Raw genomic sequence first — 24,666 nt, 5'->3', positions numbered from 1 at the left:
TGCTTTCCCCATGGCTGCCTAACCTGACCACGGGCCTCAGGCATGAGGAGGAAATTACCTTACCTCTCTCCATGTGGAAGACTGTTGCCAGGAGAGACTAACCCACCATGAAACAGAGGGCGAATAAGACTCAGAGGCCAGCATGTGACATCCGGGGCCAACGTAGGGACTTCCCAAGATCCTCAGACCATTTCTAAGCTTCCTCACACTGGGTCTGAGAAATCCCATGTTGTGCGTCTTGCTGCTGACCAACTGGATGACCACAGACATGTACTGAAGATGTCGCATGCTCCAGCTGCCCTGCCACACTGGGCCTCACTCACCCACAGGGACTAGGGCTTCCCTCTCCCCTGGCCCTTCCTCTGCCATAGGAGCTCTACCTGCCTTCCCCCACTGCCCTTCCCTTGCCTATAGGTGCTCCACCCTCTTTTCCTCAAGGCAGGAGACATCCTCCCACTGCACACACACCCAGAAAAGCCACGGACTGGATGGCAGTCACCCCTCATGTCCTGCCGACCAAGAGCTCCCTTAAGGTCTAGAAGGTCTCATTCCTCTCTAAGGCAATGTTCTCAAGCTCCCTCGGCTCTGCATGGGTAGCATACCAGACGATTGTTCCACAGGCAATGATCAGACCATCCGTCTTGAAGCAGGGGTCCACTGGACATCTGCCTACCGTGCTCAGCCCAACAGAATCACAATGCTCAGCTCTAGTAGGAACTGAACCTCACTGGCCCCTCCCTACACTTGACCAAACAAAACACAGGATTGGCCCTGGAGGCAGAGGACAAAGGACAACCCTGGCTCTCCTTTATAAGGGGACAGGCTCCAAGCTTGGGACTCCCTGATCCTAGGTGCTGTATTGAGTGTTGGTCATTGGTCTTTGGGAGCCTGGGCAGCAGCAGGGCAGTCATGGAGCTGCTGAATGGGACTGGCCTGTGGCCCATGGCCATATTCACAGTCATCTTCATATTACTGGTGGACCTGATGCACCGGCACCAGCGCTGGACTTCTCGCTACCCTCCAGGCCCTGTGCCGTGGCCTGTGCTGGGCAACCTGCTGCAGGTGGACCCCAGTAACATGCCATACAGCATGTACAAGGTGAGGGACTTAGTGGTGGATGGTGCATGGGGTTATGGTGTCCAAAGTGGCAAATAGTGGGGGTCGAGCCACAAGTCAGACAGGGATCCGGGTCCCCAAGAGGGGGGAGGCTTAGCAATGTTTTTGTGGCAGCCACTGGAAATTTCTAGGGCAAAGTCTCGGGGGACAAAGTCCAGGAGGTGAAGGGGGATGGGACAGCAGTGTTCAGTCTATTTGGACAGGACAGCAGCCATAGAGGTCCCAGTTCCATTAGGATCCTTTCAGAGAGGAGGTGCTGTGAGGTCTACTACACCGTGCCAGTCAGGACCCTGAGCAGAGAGAAGGCTTGTGGCTGCCTGAATCTCTTGGTACTGTGTGTTCTATGGTCTCCCTGCCCATCTCAGTGAATCAGAGTTTCTTCAAGTGTGCTGAGACGCTAAGATGTCCCAGAATATTTTTCTTGCTCTGGCAAGGTCACAGCTGGGGTGTCCCATCTACTGTGATTCCTTTGCTGCACTTAAAGGGTAAGAGGCCACAGTGGTAGGCATCCTCAGGCTGGGGATGAAACTCACTGAAGAACATTTTTCCAGGATATATGAGGACCAAGGTATGACAATAAGCAATACATACACACAAATATGCATATATAAACACACACACTCACACACACACACGGACACACCCAGACACATGTACATACACATATACACATACACTCACTTATACAAACACATACACACACATGGACACACATACACACGGACACACATACACACGGACACACATACACACACACACACACATGGACACACACAGAGACAAACATACACAAGGACACACCCAAACACACACACAATCACTTTCACATATACAAACATCCCTGGGTAAACATACACAAAATGCACACACACACACACACATACACACATATACACACATATTCACATTCACATATACGAACATGCATGGGTAAACATACACAAAACAGAGAGACAGAGAGAGAGAGAGAGAGAGAGAGAGAGAGACTGCCTGTGCACACTCACACTTTGACAATGTTGTGCACTGAGCCTGGTTCTATGATCTGTCAGGACCTCCCCTTCCTATGTGCTCTGTCCCTCTACTTCAGCTTCAACACCGCTATGGTGACGTGTTCAGCCTGCAGATGGGTTGGAAGCCCATGGTCATTGTCAACAGACTGAAAGCGGTGCAGGAAGTGCTGGTGACTCATGGAGAGGACACTGCTGACCGCCCTCCAGTGCCCATCTTTAAGTGCCTGGGTGTGAAGCCCAGATCCCAAGGTGAAAGGCCATGGGGAGGGTGGAGATCGTTTCAGAGATATGGCAAGGAGCAGAGGAAGCATGGGCATCAGTGTGGGTGGGAATGTGATACTCAAGGAAAAGTCACTGAAGCCCAGGACGACAGCCCAGAAGGCATGTGCTGGCCTGGGTCAGCTCATGGCCAGGACAGACCAGAGAAGAGAACTGGGGAGAGCAGGAGGCAGAGTAGCTCGGCATCCTTGGTCACACACAGATGTGTTTGCAGGTGTGGTCTTTGCATCTTACGGGCCTGAGTGGCGAGAGCAGAGGCGATTCTCTGTGTCCACCCTGCGCACCTTCGGCATGGGCAAGAAATCCCTGGAGGAGTGGGTGACCAAGGAGGCCGGCCACCTCTGTGATGCCTTCACTGCCCAGAATGGTGGGTGATGGGTGAGGAATGCAGGTGTGCACAGGGAGATATGGGCAGTCCATTGATTTGCTTGTATCTCCACTCCATCTCCACTCCCAGGGCGGTCCATCAATCCCAAGGCCATGCTGAACAAAGCCTTGTGTAATGTGATCGCATCCCTCATTTTTGCCCGTCGCTTTGAATATGAAGACCCTTACCTCATCAGGATGCTGACACTAGTGGAAGAAAGTTTGATAGAAGTCTCTGGTTTCATTCCTGAGGTGAGAGGTTCAGGGCAGCCTACAGAGCCACTTGTGTGCGGTCCTTCTTCGCTGGGGGAAGCTGTGTGCCAAGGCTGTGGGAGAGGTCAACTGCAGGAGGACTGGCCTGTTGACAACTGTTGGATGACAGGAGTGGAGAAGTGAATCAAGATCAGGATTTCCAGACAGGGAGAGACATGGGCCCTCTTTGTGCCTGAGAGACGGAAAGTCAGCGCTTGTCCCTGGGGTAGAATAGTCCTTCTATTCAGCTGGGGCTGTGAGAGCCTGTAGGTGGAGCTTGCAAATTTAACAGTTGAGGAGGAGGCAGGTGATGGGTGGGAACAACCAGGCTCTGGGAAGGAGGCTGGCACCTGAGCCTGGTCCAGGTGAGTACCCAGCATCCCTAGCACCGAGGGGCCAACCAAATGGTGAGTGGGGAAGGATCCGGGCAAGCAAGCCTGCCACCTGAGTTTGATGTCTGGGACTCATGTAGGATAGAGACAATGGACTCTACACATTGTCCCATCACTTGTTCCCACACACCGCGGCACAGGAGCCCCATACACGATCATGATTCACTAATAACTGATTTTGTGAAGAGGAAGCTCTGAGACTTCCCTCTGTGTCTCTCACAGGTTCTTAACACGTTCCCAGCACTGCTGCGCATCCCAGGGCTGGCTGACAAGGTCTTCCAAGGTCAGAAGACCTTCATGGCCTTCCTGGATAACCTGCTGGCTGAGAACAGGACCACCTGGGACCCTGCCCAGCCACCCCGAAATCTGACTGATGCCTTCCTGGCTGAGGTGGAGAAGGTGATTGGCAGCCCAAGGAAATGGAGCCAGGGGCCAGGGGCTGAGGCCCTGTGAGCTGTGAGGCCAGAGGGATGGGGTCTTGTGTATCACCAAGTGTCTCAGCCCCTGGGCTGCTCTGGGGACAATGGGAGGCCATGTTGGGACTTCCTCTCCCTACTGAGCCCATCCTTTCTGCCTGGCCAGGCCAAGGGGAATCCTGAGGGCAGCTTTAATGATGAGAAACTACGCATGGTGGTGGTTGACCTGTTCACTGGAGGGATGGTGACCACCTCCAGCACACTGACCTGGGCCCTACTGCTCATGATTCTATACCCGGATGTGCAGCGTGAGCCTGGCTGGGGCTGGGAGGGAGGTAGAGGCACACTCTCCAGATGACTTGAGACCCTTGTGGCTCCCAGAGCTAACTTAACCCAAACTCCAGTGCTGCTCACTGGTATCTTTCTCTCATGGACTCAGCCCTTAGCATGGTTGTAAGACATGGAAGTCCCCAGTGGCTGTTTCACTGAGGAGATGCTGTCCCTCCAGGCAGAGTCCAACAAGAGATTGATGAGGTCATAGGGCAGGTGCGGTGTCCAGAGATGACAGACCAGGCCCACATGCCCTACACCAATGCTGTCATCCATGAGGTACAGCGCTTTGGGGACATTGCTCCATTGAATTTGCCACGCATCACGAGTTGTGACATTGAAGTGCAGGACTTCGTCATCCCCAAGGTAGGCATGAACCTGTCACAATTCCATCAAGACCCACTATCAAACAAGGACAGGAGAGCTCAAGACCACTGCATCCTATTCCTAATGTGCTCACAAGAACCAGAGTGCATGCAGGCTGCAGCCATGGAGTCTTCAAACAAAGAGAATTGTCAAACGAAAATGTCCAAAGTACACTCGGAGTGCTGCACACAGGGATAATGGCCAGGGTGACACCCATGGGAGTTCTGTTACAGGGTCCTCGAAGGTGCTGGGAGGCTCTGTGGTTGAAGTTGAATGAGGGAACCCAGTGTGTGCAGGAAAGAAGTTATGCGTGTGATCCTGGGCACCAGGGTCTCGGCAGTGCCACCCCTGTCCATCTTCATGCCCTGTGCCTTCTGCCAGGGGACGACCCTCATCACCAACCTGTCGTCCGTGCTGAAGGATGAGACCGTCTGGGAGAAGCCCCTCCGCTTCCACCCTGAACACTTCCTGGATGCCCAGGGCAACTTTGTGAAGCATGAGGCCTTCATGCCATTCTCAGCAGGTACCTCTGGGGGGCCTGACTCCCTGTCTATTCCCAGGGTGGCTGGGAGGGTGGAGCTCCAATCAGGCCCCAGACTGACTGAGCCCCTGTCCCACCACAGGCCGCAGAGCATGCCTTGGGGAGCCCCTGGCCCGCATGGAGCTCTTCCTCTTCTTCACCTGCCTCCTGCAGCACTTCAGCTTCTCCGTGCCGGCCGGACAGCCCCGGCCCAGCACCCTTGGCAACTTTGCTATTTCAGTTGCCCCCTTGCCCTACCAGCTCTGTGCTGCGGTACGGGAGCAAGGACACTAATTCCAGTCCAGCTCTACAGGGCAAGCTGAGCCACGTTTAATAAACCAGTCTTGAGGCTGCTGCTGTTTTCTGCTTCGACCCCAGCCCTGTCTCTGCTGGGTCCTCACACCACGGTCTCCAACCAACTTTGTCACCGGCCTCATTCCTCTCTAGAGACAACCTGAGTGCTGTGCCGTGTGCTAAGCCTGGTCCATGGGCACAGGCTGCATGTTCAGCACTCAAGAGCCCAAATCAGGAGGATCGTGTATGTGGAGATTTCCTGGGATATACAGCAAGGCCTAGGTCAGCCTGGGCTATACAACACGGACAGCCTGGTTAAACCAAACCAGAGCTTTGAAGAGGAAGTGCAAAGAAGACAGACAGGAAGGAGGGAGGGAGAAAGGGAGAAGCAAGGAAGAAAATGAAAATGTAGGCTGTGTTCAGGAGTAACAACTTACCCTGTGTTACCCACCAAGGCCTGCCACTGGTGACCAGGGTGGTGACAGACTGCAGGCAGAGGTCAGGTCTCCATGGGTCTCAAGGACAGATATAACAGGCTTCCACTAAGACTCAGCAATGCTCCTGTCTGCAGACATGACATGGTGGTCCCCAAGACCCCCATGAGTGCCATGAGTGCCTGGAAAGGCTCCCAGGGACAGGAAGGCTGCTGTCCTCCCAGTAGTGACTGCAGAGAAATAACAGAAGAAAAGCAGCAGCAGGCAAAGTGACAGCAGAGCTCAGGGTGTCTGCACACTCACAGCTGTTTGTCAGATATGTCAGAGGGTTGGACTCCCAGTCACCAGTGTGACTCAGGCTGAGGACACATCCCACAGGGGACTTCAGTGAGCCTCACTGTCCAGGGGCTTGGTGGGTGCCACAGAGATGAGCACCCCATGGCTACCCCGTCTCCACAAGCTCTAAGTCACACTCAGGCAACCAGGGGTCCACTTGCCCAAACCCCTGCTGCAGGTGTAAATGGTGCCGCAGCTGTGCAGAGACACTGCTGTCAGTGTGTCATGGCTCTCAGGCAAGGTCTCCCTCAGCCTGACAGGACTCAGGCCCTTGTCCTGGAATGTGCAGACAGAGCTCCCCCAGCTGAGGTTGCTCTGCGGCCCTGGCCACACTCCCTGCCACACCAGGCAGCTTGATGCGTTCATCTGAGCATCGTTTTATTTTATTTCAGTCAGGCATCTCTAATATTCACCAGTGTTACCATTCGATTTCCTGTGGTGTTGGGGATCGATCCCAGGGCCTTCCGCTCCAGCAGCAAGGACCAGTGAGCCACCCTCAGCTCATTCTCCTTACAGCTCGGTGCTGCGAGTCATGCCTGGTGTGCAGCCACTACTGCAACCCCTCCACAGATCACTGCATCTGCTAAAATGTCACTCTGAACCCCAGGAAAGCAGCTCCTCCTTCTGTCCTCTGCACCACCCCCACAGTTCATTCTGCTTCTGTTTCTGTGACTTGACAGAGGGCAATCGCACCCTATCTTCCTGTGACTGACTTTAGACTTCAAGGCTCCCACATGTTCAGCAGGCGTCACACTAACTCTTTACAGACAAACCGTAGGAGTGAACGCTGCTCACCCAGAACTCACTGGTAACTCTCTGGTTTCAATTATGGTAGATAATCCTGGGATATCTGAGAGAAGGGCTCCCATTCGAAGAACTTTCATAGACGTATTCTGTTTCTTACAACTCTCGTTCGTTATTCCTGTTAATCTCTTGCTGCCCCTGATTTATAAAATAAATATCATGCTGTGTGCATACTTTTAAAGCCTATAGAGGCTGGGGAGATGGCTCAGAGGTTAAACACTTTTACTGCTCTACCAGAGGACCCAAGTTCCATCTCCTATATCTACACTGGGACTCAGGCAAATGCAACTCTACCTTTAGGGGACCCAATATCCTTTTCTGGTCTCAGGGGGCACTAGGCACCCATACAAGTGTAGTGAGTGCACACACACACACACACACACACACACACACACACAAATTAAACTCTAATAAATTTTTTTTAAAAAAAACCTTTTTATTATGATTTATTTCTGGGGTCACAGCATGAAGGTCATATTTTATTTTCTCTTTTTCTTTTCTTCTTCTTTTTTTAATCCACTCATCTGTCAGTGGATTCTTGTGTTTCCTCTTTCAACCAATATGAATGATGCTCCTGTGGTCATGGGTTTATAATTATCTCCTTGGCATCCTTAAACTTCTGTGTGTGTGTGTGTGTGTGTGTGTGTGTGTGTGTGTGTGTGTGTGTGTGTATGGTCATGTGTGTTTGCGTGTTTTGTGTCCATATCTGTTTGTGTTTATTTAGGGGAATTCACTTATACATTTGCTCATAGGGACCAGAAATCCATGTCTGGTGTCTTTGTCTGCCTTACCTGTGCTCCTGTGTGAACATATCATACAGCTTCACCTTGGCTCCTCTGACCATCCAGTGGTCAAAGACCCACAGCCCTCAGTGACTAGTGAAGATAGGCTCTTAGCCAAGTGGAACAGAAATTTTAATAAACAGAGGTGACATCTTTGAACCTGGCTTAAGCACACTAAAGTGCTTTTCTGTGAGCTCCATCTCAACTTGGCATTAGTCACCCTCCATTGGTACAGGTGTTGACCAGAAAGCTCCCTCCCTCTCTCGCATCTAGTCTACATCTAGTTTTCCTCTAACTTTAATTTTTTATTTCAATTTTTGTTATGCTAATGTTTGAACTGGGCTCAGTTGCATCCTGGTGAGATGCTCTACCTCTGAGCCACATCCCCAGTCTTTAGTATGTGGCTTTTGGGTGTGTGTGTTTGCTTTTCCGTGCTGTTTTCCTTCACCTCACCCTACCTTTCAAATGGTTGACTAACAAGCCTGTGTGGGTAGAGCAAAAGACAGGAAAAGAAGGGATGGATACTTTGTTCCTAAAAGCCGATAGGGAGTTTGTTGAAGCTGCTGTTGGACATCACCTACATGGTTTTTAGCAGCAGGCTTGTTTCTCCCCCTCCCCTCTCTCTTTTCTCATTTTTGGCTATTTTGTTTATAAAATACTGTCTAAGCAACAGAAAGAAATGCAGGAAGAATTAGAGAAAAGATTGTCTGAGTAAATGGGAAGAAATAGAGGTGGAAATAGAGAAGCTTGGGCAAAGAAAGGAAGAACATCAAGAAAAAGAAGAAATAGGTCCATCCCCTGAGACTGAATCTGAAGAGTTTTCCCCAGGTAGAAAGAGGGGAAGGAACTGTGTCAAAGGGCAGCCTAGTCAAAGAATTGAAAAAGCAGAAGAATGGTCAGATGAGACAGCTTTTTTCAGGAAACAGGGTTAAACCTACAGCACCTTTGGGAGGGCAGGCTGTCCTTAGTCAAAAAATAACCAACAGTGTTCCCAGCACTTATTATACAGCATATGCCTGCTAGCAAGGATAATCCACATGGTTACAATGAAATAGTATGGAGTCCTAAAGAAATGAAGGACCTAAAGCAGTTAAAGAGGCAATGATGTCTTACAGGATGCACTCACCATATGTGAAACATTCTCTAAATAATTGTGCTACTCAAAATAGAATTAATCCCCAATACTGGAGGGAATTGATAACAGCTATACTAGAGGCTAGTCCTCAATTGTAATGGTTGCCATGACAAGGAGAAGAAGCCAGGAGTTTGGAACAGCACAATAGAGCAAGGGGGAATTAATATAGTGAGAGAACAGTTGATAGGTGAAAGTTATTATGCTGATATACAAGAACAGGTCCACTTTGAAGATGCAATCGTAGAACAAGGTCATTTAGCAGCTTTAAGAGCTTGGGACAAAGTTGAAATCCACACCATTTACCAAAATTATACAAGGCTCCAGAGAAGCCTTTACTGATTTTTTTTCACAAAGATGGATCTCAGTAGTAAATAAGACTGTCGCAGACCCTGATGAAAGACAGGTATTGATAGAGACCCTAGCATTTGAAAATGCAATTGCAGAGTGTAAAAAGCCATAAGACAACTGAAGGCATGGGCAGTGCCCATAGATGAATGGATAAAGAATATAAATGATACTGGTTCTAACTTATGACATGCTAATATAGGTCAAGGAATAGCTAGAGATCTCTGATATCAAAAGGCCTAGTGCTTTAATTGTGGGAAATATGGACATGTGAAACCAAATTGTGAGCAAGGCATCTCTAAGAGCAATGGTTTTCAAAATATAAATCGAAAAGAAGGTCCAGACTTATAGGAGTATGCAGATGATGTGGCAATGAACATAGGCCCAAGACAGATATACAAGGCAATTGCTCACCATTAGGAAATGATAAGGGGTTGCTAGCTTGAGGCCCCACAGCAAAAGTATGAACCATTTCCCTGAAATAACAAATAAGAAGAAAAATACTCAACTAAGTATTGCAGATCTAATTCATGCTACTAAAGGCAATGCCTCTCTAGACTTGGCCATAGATTAACATCTTACACTATCCCCAAAAGTCCTGTGTTATAAAATATCTACTGTGTGTATGGTCCTTTGCCCTCAAAAGATAGTAGGAATGGTCTTGGGAAGGAGCAGTTTGACTTCCCAAGGGTTTATTGTGCATCCAAGAATTATAATGAAGATTTCAAAAGAGAAATTAAAATACTGGCTTAGGTTAAAGAGAGAGATGGAATTTAACACAGGTGATAGAATTGCTCAGCTGTTACTATTTACTGTTATTATTTGTTTCCCTATATCAAAGGCAAAGATGCCCCAGTGGAAAGACCAGGAGGGTTTGGAAACACTGGAAAGCATGTGTTCTGGGAAACAGTTGTTAGTGATCAGAGGCCAAAATTAAGGTTACAAGTGATTGACATTGGAATAGAAGGTTTGATGGATACAGGTGATAATGCAACTATAATTTCACATAAAAAAATTACTAATCTTGGAATTCAGAATGGCTACTTCAAAAGGTTTATACCCAGATTCTCAGGATTGGAAATATCTCAGATAAAGCCAAGTGTGTGATGGAATAAATGTGTGAGACCAGAAGGCCAATAGGAAAGTTAAGGCCTTTAGTGGCTGACATGCCCATAAATTTATGGGGACAATATTTATTACAGCAGTGGGGAGCTCAGGTTAATATTCCCTCAACACCAGAGACAATTCTAAAGTAAAGAGTGAGCTGCTTCGGTGGAAAGTATTGAAAAAATGTGAGCCAGAACAATCCCAGACTGTGCAGGTTGTCCAAAATCAGGGTAGAACAGGGATTGAGTTTCCAAATTTATATGGGGGACTGCTCAAATCATACCAACAACCTACCTTTAAAATGGTTGACTAAGAAGCCTGTGTGTATAGAGCAGTGGCCCTTAACTAAAGAAAAAAAATTACAGGCACTTGAGCAGTTGGTACAAGAAGAGCTGGAGGTTCAGCATACAGAAGAGTCTACCAGCCCATGGAATTCCCCCCATATTTGCTATAAAAGAAGAAATCGGGGAATGGAAAATATTAACAGATTTGACAGTGGTGAGCAGAGTAATCCAACCAATGGGTCCATTACAGCCTGGAATTCCTTTGCCTTCTTCACCACCTAAGGCATGGCTTATGATAATAATTGGTTTAAGACTGCTGTTTTACTCTCACATTACAAGAGCAGCATAATGAAAAATTTGTCTTCACTTTGCCTACATATATAATATACAACCTGTAAAAAGATATCAGTGGAAACTTCCTCCACAAGGATGTTAAATAATCCAGCTCCTATGCCAATTTTTTTTGTGCAACAACAGATAGAGATAATTCATAGGCAATTTCCTCAATCCGTTAATTACCATGACATGGATGATATTTTGTTGGCTGACATATGTGCAGATACTTTAGAGAAAATGTTTAGTGAAACAAAAGAATTTTACCTTTTTGGAGTTTGCAGATTGCTTCTTCCTGTAAAAATCAAAAAACAGAGATGAGATTCCATCCACTATCTAGGTTATGAAATAAGTCAACAAAAAAAGTCAACCACAGAAGGTACAGATCAGAAGAGATCAGCTGCAAACTCTTAATGATTTTCAAAAATCAATGGGAGATGTTAATTAGATACAGCACCCCCACTGGATTAACTACTCATAAGTTAAGTAATTTGTTTCAAACATTACAAGGAGATTCAGACTCAGTCCATGACAGCTAACAAAGGAAGCAGAGAAAGTGTTAACTTTAGTAGAAAAAGAGACTACAGGGATCATATTTGGATTGTATAGATCCCAAACTGGACCATGTTTTAGTTATTTTTGCCTTCTACTCATTTTCCTAGTTGGCTCATTTGCAAAGTGAAGATGGTATTTTAGAACGGATCTTCTCAGCATACAAAGTAGCTGTTAAAAAGAAAAGAGAAAGAATTAAAGAACAACAACAAAAAAAAGCTTTTACAAAAAGCTACATTTGGCACCTAATGTGGCAAGCTGATTGAAGGAGAAAATAAAAACAAAACACTGAAAGACATGTGGCCATCATTGTGGCTAGGCAGAATGGGAGGCTTGATTCCAAGAGCAGTGGAGCAGAGAGTACAGAGCTGGAGAGAGTAGTTGTAGGAGAGAAAATGAGAGTATTAGGACTCAGTAGTAGATAGAAGTAAGGCCCAGGAGACAGAAGAGTAGAGTCAGAAGACAGTTGATGCAGGAAGAAAGAAGACTGAATAAGGTTAGAGAGGAGAAGAGTGAAAATAAGGGACACTTGAAAGTGAATAGGCTAGCAGACTGAGAAGACAGTTGGCGACAGTTGAGATAGAAGAAGCTGAGCTGAGCCAGAGAAAATATTGTGAGGAGACAGATAAAAGAAGGACCCATAAATAAAGTATCGATAAGAATATAAAGGAAAAAATAGGAAGCAAAAAGCAACATCTGCAAAAACAAAAACAAACAAACAAAAAACCACTACAATCCCTACAGTTTCTGCTTCAGCTTCTGCCATCACTGTCCCTCCCCAGAGTCACTATTGATCCAAATGTTTGTGTCACAGCGATACACCACCTCTTCCATTTATTTCTGCATTCCTTTCCTCTTCCCTTCCCCTGCCCTTGCCTTCCTCATGTTGTTGGCAGCTTAGCGTTCCTCTTTGACCCTCCTTTCATCTCTGTACCTTTTATTTGATTCCCATTATTTACTTTGGGGATCAAGTCAACATCTTTTAAAACTCATTATTAGGGTGTGTACACGGGGTTGGGGGAGTGCCACAGAGTGCATATAGAGAGGTCAAAGGATAACATCCGGGATTCAGTTCCCCTCTTCCTCCTTGCTGAGGCAAAGCCTCCCTTGCTGTTTCTGCCACACTACATATTCCAGGATAGCTGGAGAGGAAGCTTCCAGGCATAAACCAACACCTTAAACTTACAAAAACCTTATCTGAATAACAAGTTACCTTCTGTAGTATACAGATCTGGTGCTTCTCATCTCTCCCCCCTCCCCCACTGTACTTTCATTGCCACAGGCTATTTCTATGTTTTATACACTAGCACTTTTACTGTGTTCTTACTGTGCCCTGTGCTTTTTTTCTTCTGTCGCTGTGAGTTAACTGGCTAGTATCACTTCATTTCAGCATGGAGAGCTCCCTCCACTGCCCCTTGTATGCCAAGTCCACTGACAATTACCTTCAACTTTTATCTGGGAATGACCTGCTTTCTACTTCCTGAAGGATACTTTTTTCTTAACGAAGGCAATGTGGACGATGTTCTTCAGGATTTGCATGTGTTGTCCTGTTGTCTTCCGGCCTCTATGGTCTCTGATAGGAAATTAACTGTTAATCTCAGGATGGTCCCCTTGTGTGTAAAGGGTGAATAAAATCTCTACCCTGCTTTTAAAATTCTCACTGCAGTTCCCTCTGTCTTCGGTGTCCCCAAGAACCATCTGTGGCTCATTGAGGTCCCTAATCCCTCTAGCAGCACAAACTAAATCACAGTGGGCTCTCTCTGGGTGCTGGGGAAGATGACCAGATTCTGATCTCAGATTTGTCAGGGCTGAAGCCTTGTCCTCAGAGTCCCGCCTCCTCATTGCAGATCTCCCTCCCAGGAAGATCTCCCCCTCCTCCTCAGATCGGTCCCACCTCCCAGGAGTGGATCTGCCTCCTCAGAGTGTTGCCCTCCAGCTCCGAGTAGAAGCCTCCGCCTCCGCCTCCGCCTCCTCCTCCTCAGAGTTGCTCCTCCTCCTCTTCCCCCGCCTCCTCCTCTCCCCCCCCCACCCGCCTCCTCCCCGCCCCTCCCATCTCCTCCTTCACCTCTCCCCACCTCCTCGAATTTGCCATTCTCTTCAGAGTTGCTGCTCCTCACAGCTCCCCCTCCACCTCTGAGTGGATCCTCCTCTGAGTTTCTCTTCTTCCTCAGAGCTCCTCCTCCTCCCGGTCCTGCAAGGCTCCAGACTTCTCGACTTGGTTTCAGAAAGCACCGGTAAAGGCAATGGTTGAGGGTCTGCCCATTCGCTGCGAAGGGAGTGTGAGGCGAGCCTCAACCCCAAGCTCCAAAGCCGGGGCTACCTTAGTACTGGAGCTTGGCAGTCCCTCCCCTCTGGGCGGGGCTGGAGTAGGCAGAGGGGAACCCCGGGGCTTCTTGTAGCTTGAGGGAGGATGGAATAAGCTGTTTTCGCTTGTCCCCGGCTGAGGCTAAGATGCCAGAAACAACTAGAATCTGATAAAGGGCAGGTTTTGGGGGGCTCACCCCAGAAGTCCCGGAGCTGGGGAACCTGCTTTATAACCAGGCTTCAGGGCTGAGGATCTCTGTCATACAGTGAGCAGGGTGGAGCCTGACCCTGGACCTTTGCATAACTTGCCCTTTGTATTCTGGTCTTCATGGGGACAGGCAGTACCTAAGCAAACCAGACCTCTCTCCGAAGACCCTGCTACTTGCCCTTTGGGGCTCACGGGAGGTGGGGAAGGGAAGATAGGGATAGTTGGTGGACCCTGGACCCCACCAACCTTGCTTGCATTCTCTGGAGCTGGGACGCTGTTGTCAGTGATTGGCTATCTTAGAGGACCCATCCCCCATTTAGTTAGGGAAAACTAAAAGAAATTCTACGCTGGACTGGGCATAAAAATCTCAGCCCACCGGAGCAGGAGGATATCTGTGAGTTTCCAGGATGGCCTGGTCTACTCTACATGTCTCCATAGTGAGTTCCAAAACAGCAGCTACACAGTGAGACTCCGTCTCAAAACAAACAGGAAGGAAGGAAGGAAGGAAGGAAGGAAGGAAGGAAGGAAGGAAGGAAGGAAGGAAGGGAGGGAGGGAGGGAGGGAGGGAGGGAAGGAATGACCTAATGATTAGGGGAGAGGAATTTCACAGTAAACACCCACGGACCACCAACTAAAATCTACAGTTAATAGTTTGTTGTACTCTAATGTGGTTCTCTCAACCAAGCAGCCCACTGGGGTTTTGTGGGTGTCAGGGCAGCAGCAGACACTGTAACAGTCAAGCTTCCCTCACACCAACTAGAGTCCTACAGTTCTTGTCTATGTTAACTAACAGACTGTCCTAGACATCTGGTTTCCATGTCAGCTGCTTGTTTTGTGGTTTTGAGCCAGATTTCATACCTTAACCCAGGCTGGCCTCAAACTTAATACAATCCTGCTGCCTCAACCTCCCAAAGGCTGGGATTACAAGTGAGCCACCATGTGTATCTAGCCCGAAGCTTTGAAAGTACTACTGCCTCCCAGCTCTGACGGTGTGGAGGATTGCAGGGTTTTCCTGCAGGGGGTGACTATAGGATCTAGAAAGAGTTGGGGCTCCCGAGGAAGACGATGAAGCAGCTGTCCCGTTTAGCTTGATCCTAAGAACAGACATGGACGGTGCAAATAGTCCTTCAGAGAACAAAACGATTTGGAGTAATTCCTATGGGACAAAATGTTTCAAAAGAAAGTGAATGGAATGTTTTCCAAAAGCCTCAGCGGTCCGCGTTGGCAGTGACTGAAGTGGGTCACCAGCCTCTGTGCTCTGCGTTAGTCCTTTATACTGCTAGCTTGCCTGGTTTGAACCTGCCAGTTCCGTGTGTGATTTCTAAGCTCTAGGGCACAGTTGGCAAGTTCATGCTGGTGATGAATTAGAGGTTATGGCTTTGAGACGGTTGGGTCCAAGTACGTTTTTACTCAGCGACAAACCACAGACCCTTCATCCTATTCAGCTGTCTGAGGGGGAGAGAAGAGACATGCCCTGGGAGATTTGTCTCCACTGTCAGAAATGCTGTTCAAAGGGCAGAGACATCCTTTTATTCACAGAAGATACAGTTGGGGCAATGTGGCAGTTAGCGTCTTGAGCAGTTTATGCTGCTGCCTATGTCCTGACAAGCTGTGAGAAAGCAACTCTTGGCGCTTGGCGTGGCGGGGAGCGGGGAACACTCAACAGAAGACTGTGGTCCTACTAAATGGGCAGAAGAGGGCCTGTTCATTGGCTGTGCTAGGAAGCTTCTTGTACACAAGGGTTCTTACTTGGAAACAAACTGTCAAAAAGGAAGTGTTCCTATTTCTAAGACAACTTTCAGGCTTCTGTCCCTTCACCATCCCGTCAGAGAGGCAGGGAGCATCGGACTATAGTGCTGCCCAGTAGAAGGATTCCTTGGCTCCCCTCTACCCCTGCAGGGTTCCTTACTCAGGGAAGCCACTCATGCAGCCCACACTGAGCCTGTGACCCTGCCGGCCTTCTCACTGCCTGTCCTGTAACTCAGCAGGCAACACTCTGGTGTTAAAAAGTAGGATCATGGGGCTGGGGATTTAGCTCAGTGTTAGAGCGCTTGTCTAGCCCTGGGTTCAGTCCCCAGCTCCAATAAAAGATAAAAGAAAAAAAAAGTAGGATCATGGGACCATGCCAGCTAGATTTAAGGTTGACAGGTCACACCAGCAGCCGCACTCTGTCACTTTGAAGTCTGCTGACAAGGCAGGCACTTTCCCAGGGCCTTGCCGGCCACATCTGTGATAGGTGAAGAGTGATGGTTAGGCCAGGGGAAGAGTTGTGCTTCTTGGACGCACTGCACTCATTTCCCTGCCTTTAGACATGGTGACAGCAATGGGAAACCAGGCAACACAGCACAGAGGGTCAACGACATTCCCACCTTTTTCATGAAAGCCTTTTGGAAATATCAGATTGTCTTCCCAAACGCATTTCTTGTCACCATCTTGGGGTTTTGGATTTATGAGTGCAATAAGCCCCCTGTCTGTCTGTCTTTATGTCTGCCTGTCTGTCTGTCAGTCAGTCAGTATAGCAGCAGGCATTGCGACTGCAAAGAGGCACCATGAGTGTTTGGTCAAAACTGAGTGTGAGTGTGTGTGTGTGTGTGTGTGTGTATGTGTGTGTGTGTGTGTGTGTGTGTGTGTGTGTGTGTGTGTATTCCGTAAATGTTAATCCCCTCTGAGGCCAGATCTACTTCCTGTGTTTGAATTTTCCCTTCAAAGAGAAAGAGGCCAGGGCAGGGGACATATGTAGACTGGAGTAGAGGAGTCACTTTGATTTGGATTTTGGGAGAATTCTGATCTGTTAATATTTGGGGGGATTGAGCACAACAGCATCGTCATTTGGGGGGCACAAATGATGATTTTTTTGCTGTGTATGTGTGCTCTGTAGCTACTTATCATCCAGGGACAGACATGGTTCTCCCAGCTAAGAAAGCAGCCAGAGTTGCTAAGTGACTTCCTCAAAATTGCCAAATAATGCAGCTGTCTGGAAACGAGAAAGGAGGTGGGGCAGAATGGGGGGAGGGAGCTTGATCTCCCCCCTCGCCCCCCCCCCCCCCGGCGATGTGATTTCCACTCAGCAACGTTGATTGTAACTCAACAAGGGAATGCTTTTTCCTGTTTGGGCCTTTGCCCACAAACAAAGGCGTTTTCATAATATGCCGATGGAATGTATCTTGGTTGCAGACAGCCGTAGTCTGGCTTAGAGGCGGTGAAGCTTTTAGGTTAGAGTGTGTAAGAAGCTAATGCTAAACTTGCTGACTCTCGGACTTGTGCGGATGGCTCGGAGAGCTAGGGTCTTCATTCTAGTGGACCTGGAGTGGACAGAGGTCTGTCTGGGTCACTAGGAAAAGCCTAGTTTCTTCTCTTTAAATTTTGATGATTGAATGAGCGAGAGGCCTGGGAGCCTTCTGCAGCGAGTGCAATCGCTAGCATTTGCCAACTGCTCGCAGTGGAAGGGTACGAGACGCATCTGAGCTGGCTTTTGGCCATCCTGTTTGATGAGAAGTGTGTGACAAAGTAAAATAGGGCCTGTGGGAGTGGGAGACACCACATAGGAGCCAAGCCAAACTCTGAAGATTGTCTGATGGCTCAGTTCATATTACCTGTACTCCTTGATTCTGTGGAGAACCTTCCTCTAGATAAGGTCACAGACATCCAAGCGCTGATTCTCCTGCTGGGGGCGGGGGAGGGGGGGAGTCAAACCCTTAATTATGGCTTTCTAATTCCCTACGCCATCAGTGGCTATTGCCCTGGGCCTACAATTTTCTGCCATTCCTCTTGAAAAGATGTTGCTCTTGGGGAGATGCAACACACAAACACACACACACACACACACACACACACACACACATACACACAAGCAAGCATGCACACACGCATGCACAAACAGAACTTAGAGAAGGAGGGATCTCTAAGACCAAATGCCCCTGGCCTGCCTTGAACCTTCCTTGCACTCTGCATGGTCAGTGCAGCCACTTGGCTTAAGGCAGAGGAGAAAGGGCAGCTCGGTCCCTTATTGAGTGCCCAGGGCCTGATAATGCTATCGTTCCTTGGTCCTAGGTGGCTGTAGTCGGGATTGAGAGGTGTTTCCAAAGAAACCCAAAGAGCAGCAGGGCAGCCATGAGGATGCCGACGGGGTCTGAACTGTGGCCCATAGCCATATTCACGATCATCTTCCTGCTTCTGGTGGACCTGATGCACAGGCGCCAGCGCTGGACTTCTCGCTACCCTCCGGGCCCTGTGCCCTGGCCTGTGCTGGGCAACCTGCTGCAGATAGACTTCCAGAATATGCCAGCGGGCTTTCAAAAGGTAAGGGAATTGTTGGTGGGCAGGAGAGGCCATGGTGACCCCTTATTAGAACAAGTGAGTGGTGGTGAAACTGCATGCTGGACACGGAGCTGGTCCCCAGGACAAAGCGGGTTAAGAGGCTTCTCCTGGGGCTGGGGATTTAGCTCAGTGGTAGAGCGCTTACCTAGGAAGCGCAAGGCCCTGGGTTCGGTCCCCAGCTCCGAAAAAAAGAACCAAAAAAAAAAAAAAAAAAAAAGAGGCTCCTCCTGAAGAGGGTGGTGCAGAACCCGAAGACTCACTGGAGTTTCCAAAGGCAACAGCTAGGAGGTGAGATGGGTCCTGGCAGCCGTCTGAGATCCAGTTAACAGGATAGGCTGTAAGGGTTGGTGGTGATGCTGGGGTTGCATTCTGATCCCAGAGCACCTGTAGTTGGGAGGCTAAAGCAGGTAGGTTATGAATTCCATCTTGAACTGCATAGCGAAACTCTCTCTAAAATGGAGACTTAAAGGCCAGCTGTGGAGGTGCTCGCCTCTAAGCCCAGCGCTTAAGAGACAGAGGTGGGCATATTTCTTTGAGTCCTAGGCTAGTCTGGTCTAACATACTGAGTTCCAGGCCCATGCTACATAGTGAAACTGTTTCCAAAAGAAATCTAACATTTTAAAAGGAAAAAAACAATCAATGCAGTGGTGGAGACTTTCACAGCATTCACAGGAGGCAAAAGCCAGCAGATCTCTGTGAATTCAGCACCAGCTTGACCTACATAGAAAGTCCCAAGCCGACCCTAGCTACATACTAAGACAAAAATTACACACACACACACACACACACACACACACACACACTGAATGAATGAATGAATGAATGAATGAATGAATGAATGAATGGAAAATCGAGTCATCGAGTCATATAGGCTTCATATTCCTTTTCATTCCACTGGAGGGAAATGTTTCAAGAATGCAGGAAGGGGCACTGGAGGGTGGCTCAGTGGTTAAGAGCACTGACTGCTCTTCCAGAGGTCCTGAGTTCAATTCCCAGCAACCACATGGTGGCTATAACCATCTATAATGGGATCAATACCCTCTTCTGGTTTGTCTGAAGACAGCAACAATCTATTCATATACATAAAGTCTTTTAAAAATGGGGCGGGGCCATGATCCTAAACGAGTGTCTCTGTCAGGAAATCAAAGTTGAGAGACAGGAAGTGCTGCTCCCATCCTTTTGCTGTTTCCGATTCTCAGGCTCCCCTACATCTGTGAGGCTTAGTTTCCTCATCTAGACATGGGGATGCCAGTGGGACCAACCGGCAAATGCGTGACACCAGCAAGGTCGGAGTCCAAGGTGGTTCCCCAGACAAATAATAGATGTCATCCTTCTGTAGGGCTCGCGCTGGGTCTCCCCGCCAAGTCCTGTCTAGTACAGCTAAGCGCGGTAACCCAGGCTTGCTGGTAACACCCTCACTCCCTGCCTACAGCTGAGATGTCGCTTTGGGGACCTGTTCAGCTTACAGCTGGCCTTTGAGTCGGTGGTTGTACTGAATGGGCTGCCAGCCCTGCGAGAGGCACTGGTGAAATACAGCGAGGACACCGCTGACCGGCCACCGCTGCATTTCAATGACCAGTCGGGCTTTGGACCACGCTCTCAAGGCAAATGCAGACAGTGGCAGGAGTGGTGGGGAAAGGGAGACTAGAGAGGGCTTGGGGACCAGAGGCAGTTTGGGACCTAGTTGAGGTGGAGGAGGGACAGGAACGGAGAAAAGACAAGGAAGGCAGACAGCTAACGGGTGAGCAAAGGGTCTGACAGTGGTGGCAGTGAAGTAGCATAGGGGCAGGAAAGAGGGCGAGGTCTCAGGCCTAAGTGTGGTCCTCCAGGTGTGGTCCTCGCGAGGTATGGACCTGCCTGGCGTCAGCAGCGGCGCTTCTCTGTGTCCACCTTCCGTCACTTTGGCCTGGGCAAGAAGTCACTGGAGCAGTGGGTGACAGAGGAGGCCAGATGCCTCTGTGCTGCCTTCGCTGACCATAGTGGTAGGTGGTGGATTGGTGGGGATAGGTGGGGATAGGTGGGGAGAGACAACCAAGGTCCTGACTGGCATTTCTGCTCCCAGGATTCCCTTTCAGCCCTAACACTCTACTGGACAAAGCAGTGTGTAACGTGATCGCGTCCCTCCTCTTTGCCTGCCGCTTTGAATACAATGACCCACGCTTCATCAGGCTCCTGGACTTGCTGAAGGACACTCTTGAGGAGGAATCTGGATTCCTGCCCATGGTACGAGGGTTGGGGTTCTCTGTACCCAGATGACTTCAGACAGTAGAGTCTCTCAGGGAGATGATTGACATGCAGGAGTGACAGGAGGAGGACATTCTGGGAGGAGATGGATACACGTCAATGGGAAGGACGGGGTAGGCTAGAAGTGCCTAGAAATAGTGAGTGCCTGGGCTCCTCATCCATGTGGCAGCCACACAGGTCTGTGACATTTCCACAGTATGATGACCCTTCTGGAAGCTCAGGGCAAAGAGGAAAGTCAGAGGCTGGCAGGGAGGGACGATGTCACCTGTCTATCCTGGAGGACACTGGGACCAGGGGCTATTGCAAGTGAGCCCGGGGGCCCCCTGGCCTCTCCATTGGTCCCTCTGTGCTGCCCACAGCTCCTGAATGTGTTCCCGATGCTCCTACACATCCCAGGGCTTCTTGGCAAGGTATTCTCTGGAAAGAAGGCCTTCGTTGCCATGCTGGACGAGCTGCTAACTGAACACAAGGTGACCTGGGACCCTGCGCAGCCACCCCGAGATCTGACTGATGCCTTCCTGGCTGAGGTGGAGAAGGTGATTGGCAGCTCCAAGAGATGTAGCCGGAAGCTATGGGCTGAGGTCCTGTGAGCTGTGAGGCCAGATGGGTAGGGTCCTGTGTATCACCAAGTGACTCATGCCCTGGGCTGCCCTGAGGACAATGGGAGGCCATGGTGGGACTTCCTCTCCCTACTGAGCCCTTCCTTTCTGCCTGGCCAGGCCAAGGGGAATCCTGAGAGCAGCTTCAATGATGAGAACCTGCGTGTGGTGGTGGCTGACCTGTTCATGGCGGGGATGGTGACCACCTCCACCACACTGACCTGGGCCCTGCTGTTCATGATCCTGCGTCCAGATGTGCAGTGTGAGCCTGGCTGTGGCTGGGAAGAAAGGAGGAGGAGGATAGAGGAGGCACACTCCTTAAGCGTACTTGGGACACTTGTGGCTCCCAGCACTGGTTTGACCCAGACTCCAGCAAGGATGGTGGCCACCTTACTCCCGTGGACCCAGTCCTTATCATAGAGGTAGTGGAGGGAAAGGGGAACCCTCTGCTGTTCGTTAACTGAGCGGATGCTGTCCTTCCAGGCCGAGTACAACAGGAAATCGATGAGGTCATAGGGCAGGTGCGGCGTCCAGAGATGGCAGACCAGGCACGAATGCCGTTCACCAATGCTGTCATCCATGAGGTGCAGCGCTTTGCAGACATTCTCCCTCTTGGTGTGCCTCACAAGACTTCTCGTGACATTGAAGTGCAGGGCTTCCTTATCCCTAAGGTAAGCCTGGGTCCCCCCAGTGTCTAAGTCAGTGTTGCCAGCTACCCAGTGGCCTGAGCTGCTCAGGTAAGAAGGACTGGACTTTACACAACCCAATCCTCAACTCCACAGAACCAACTTCCCCTGGGAAGTATGGGAGGAGAAACAAGAGCGACAGCTGTACACTGGAAGCCACAGCTAGAAGGGCAAGCAAGGGAAAATATGACAGAGTGGTTATAACAGCCACGACCCACAAAGACATGTGACACCGTGTATACATCTGTCGCTTGTCACATATCCCTGTCATGGCATTAATGAGAGCTGAGAAACTTCTAGGTCTGGGTTTACAAGAAAGGATCCAGTGTGTAAGGTAGAAGCTGTGCCTGTGAACATGGTGACTACAGTCTAGGAAGTCACACCCTGTCCATGTCCAAATCATGTGCCTCCTGCCAGGGGACGACCCTCATCATCAACCTGTCCTCAGTGCTGAAGGATGAGACTGTCTGGGAGAAGCCCCTCCGCTTCCACCCTGAACACTTCCTGGATGCCCAGGGCAACTTTGTGAAGCATGAGGCCTTCATGCCATTCTCAGCAGGTACCTCTGGGGGGCCTGACTCCCTGTCTATTCCCAGGGTGGCTGGGAGGGTGGAGCTCCAATCAGGCCCCAGACTGACTGAGCCCCTGTCCCACCACAGGCCGCAGAGCATGCCTGGGGGAGCCCCTGGCCCGCATGGAGCTCTTCCTCTTCTTCACCTGCCTCCTGCAGCGCTTCAGCTTCTCCGTGCCCGCTGGGCAGCCCCGGCCCAGCAACTATGGCGTCTTTGGTGCTCTGACCACCCCGCGCCCCTACCAGCTCTGTGCTTCACCCCGCTAAGGGGAGGCACAGCATCTCACTCACTGTGCTTGCTGGGGTCCTAGTGTGCAATAAATGGTTTTACTCTGAACCGAATCATCCCTGTGAGCTCTCCAGGCTGTAAGGGGCCTGAGCAGCCTTCCCGTGGACATCCGCACCCCTACTTAATCTTCCTTGACCATGTGCCCCAATGGAAGGGCTGCTCTACTGACCTCCGAAATGGCAGCCATTCTTGCTTTCACCCCTGCCCCCTCTTTTCACCCAAATTGATGATGTTTATTCATAGATGCCAACATCTGGAAGGAGGGCCAGAAAGGACTGCTGTGAAGGGTCAGTGTAAGTCACACAGATGAGGGAAGGGGCGGTGGAGGTAATGGTGGGCAGAATTGTCCCCTTTCCACTTGAGATGTTTCTCCCAGACGCCCCCATTTCAGACCCACTACACAACCAAGGCTAACTCCTCAGCCAGCATCATCACAACTTCTTATATGACGTCGCAGAGATGTAGAGAAGTCGGGGAGGCTGGAAATGACATGCAGGTTAAGTGCCCAAGGTTACCTGTTGGGTACCACATGCTTCCCTAAACGGTTTTGTGGGGGTCCAGAAGCAGGTTGCCTCCTAAGCTTCTTTGTCACCATTAATTCCATGACCCAGCAGGGATACTGGTGTCCAGGCCCATGCACAGTAAGAAAGTGACTCTAACCAGGGATGGAAGGACCCGCAAGCTTAGTGTTGACACAGACTCCCAGACCTTAGCACAACTGACTCCATGGTAGAAGTACCATTTGGGCCATAAAACTTAGCACGTAGACAGCAGCTCCTCTCATAATGAAAACAAAGACCTAACCCATCAAATTCTATCCTGGGAAGGTCTCTTGAAGCACTCCTCTTGGCTTCTTGGCTTCTGTAGTTCTCCTAGCTAACTGCTCTTGCTAACTGAAGTATGTCAACCCAGGATATGGTTGTTGGTAAAAGCTCGCCCTGAGAACAGCTCAGGACGACATTGAGGTGACCCAGTGTAGTCACCAGCCAGCTAATAAAGACCTCCTTTTGGTTTAAATCCATATCTGAGTAGTCTTCTCTGGTGCATACCTCACACCATTTCTAAAGGTTGCAACAAGATCCCTAGAGACAGACCTTGAGGCACCATGGGTCTCAGATCCCCATGGTGCAGAGAAGAGGAGTATGGTAGTCTAGGGGCTCCCAGGAAGTGTGCAACCAGAAGACTTTCCAGGGCCTTAGGACTGCCTTTGATCATTTGCTGCCTAAAAGCTTTCTGACACTGCACCTCCCCCCCCAAAAGAAACAAACTCAAGTGTTGCCTGGTCCGTTACCTCCAGAGGCTCTGTGTCCCTCTGTTAGGTAGGGCTGACCCAGTGTCTGGGATCCAGGTGAGACATTACCAGACTCCCCTGGCCTGTCTGTATGAATGTATGGTGACCACCCCTGCTTGTCTTTACGTGTGCCTTTCTATATGATTCTGTCAGTTCTATAGACTGGAGAAACATCGAAAGTAGAAAGGGAACAGTCCTGCCACTGTTACCCCCATTCCTTTTCTTTTCTTTTCTTTTCTTTTCTTTTCTTTTCTTTTTCGGAGCTGGGGACCGAACCCAGGGCCTTGCGCTTGCTAGGCAAGTGCTCTACCACTGAGCTAAATCCCCAAACCCCCCCATTCCTCCCTGCATGGCTCATGACTTCCCTCAGGCTCATGGGCAGTGGCTGTTGCTGCTGCTGTTGCTATGGCAGTGGTGGCCACTGGGACCCACCTAAATCTACACGCTAGGCTTCCCCGTGCACAACAAGCTGTCCCCATTCCCCTGTTGGCAGGGGCCAGTATCATGGGCTCTGCCACAGTTGAAACTTCAGCCCTAGTTAAGGGGGGGGAAACTTTTTAAACACTCAGTACTCAAGGAACACAGACCTGGGCCATGGAAAAATTCTGCTTCCACCTGGAAGCCCAGTTAGATTCTTTAGCTGAGGTTGCTCTTCAAAATGGAGAGGATTGGACCTCCTCTTTTTTTTTTTTTTTCTGGTTCTT

At 49.6% G+C, this 24,666-nt stretch overlaps 2 protein-coding genes and 1 long non-coding RNA gene across 9 annotated transcripts; 2 read left to right on the top strand and 1 right to left on the bottom strand.

Moving 5' to 3' along the window:
• Nucleotides 1-826: 826 nt before the first annotated feature.
• Cyp2d5 (cytochrome P450, family 2, subfamily d, polypeptide 5) lies at nt 827-5,400 on the top strand. 4 transcript variants are annotated; one of them, NM_173304.2, is given in 9 exon segments: nt 894-1,098; nt 2,204-2,375; nt 2,620-2,772; nt 2,863-3,023; nt 3,638-3,814; nt 3,998-4,139; nt 4,340-4,527; nt 4,909-5,050; nt 5,151-5,400. In NM_173304.2, coding segments are annotated over 9 exon segments (1,515 nt in total). In that variant the 5' UTR covers nt 894-909; the 3' UTR covers nt 5,342-5,400.
• A 1,948-nt stretch (nt 5,401-7,348) lies between these two features.
• Nucleotides 7,349-13,666, bottom strand: LOC103692951 (uncharacterized). Of its 3 annotated transcripts, none has more exons than XR_005487274.2 (3): nt 13,529-13,666; nt 11,169-13,026; nt 7,349-9,653 (listed from the first exon to the last, which is right to left on the bottom strand). It is a non-coding gene; the product is annotated as an uncharacterized LOC103692951 (long non-coding RNA). The 3 variants fall into 3 exon arrangements; XR_005487275.2 differs by having other exon boundaries at nt 7,349-11,196; nt 12,896-13,026; XR_593661.4 differs by having other exon boundaries at nt 7,349-13,026.
• Nucleotides 13,549-22,719, top strand: Cyp2d4 (cytochrome P450, family 2, subfamily d, polypeptide 4). Of its 2 annotated transcripts, NM_138515.2 has the most exons (10): nt 13,560-13,687; nt 18,016-18,264; nt 19,715-19,886; nt 20,112-20,264; nt 20,345-20,505; nt 20,886-21,062; nt 21,246-21,387; nt 21,609-21,796; nt 22,229-22,370; nt 22,471-22,719. In NM_138515.2, the coding sequence occupies exons 2-10, from the start codon at nt 18,076-18,078 to the stop codon at nt 22,647-22,649; spliced, it is 1,503 nt and encodes a 500-aa protein (NP_612524.1). In that variant the 5' UTR covers nt 13,560-13,687; nt 18,016-18,075; the 3' UTR covers nt 22,650-22,719. The 2 variants fall into 2 exon arrangements, with proteins under 2 accessions (XP_038934287.1, NP_612524.1); XM_039078359.2 differs by lacking the exons at nt 21,609-21,796; nt 22,229-22,370; nt 22,471-22,719 and having other exon boundaries at nt 13,549-13,687; nt 20,886-21,133; nt 21,246-21,382.
• Nucleotides 22,720-24,666: the final 1,947 nt, after the last annotated feature.

Source organism: Rattus norvegicus, chromosome 7 (genome assembly GCF_036323735.1).
Source record: "Rattus norvegicus strain BN/NHsdMcwi chromosome 7, GRCr8, whole genome shotgun sequence".
NCBI lineage: Eukaryota > Metazoa > Chordata > Mammalia > Rodentia > Muridae > Rattus > Rattus norvegicus.
Note: the sequence above shows the minus strand (reverse complement) of the source record. Positions and strands in the feature narration are given on the sequence as shown.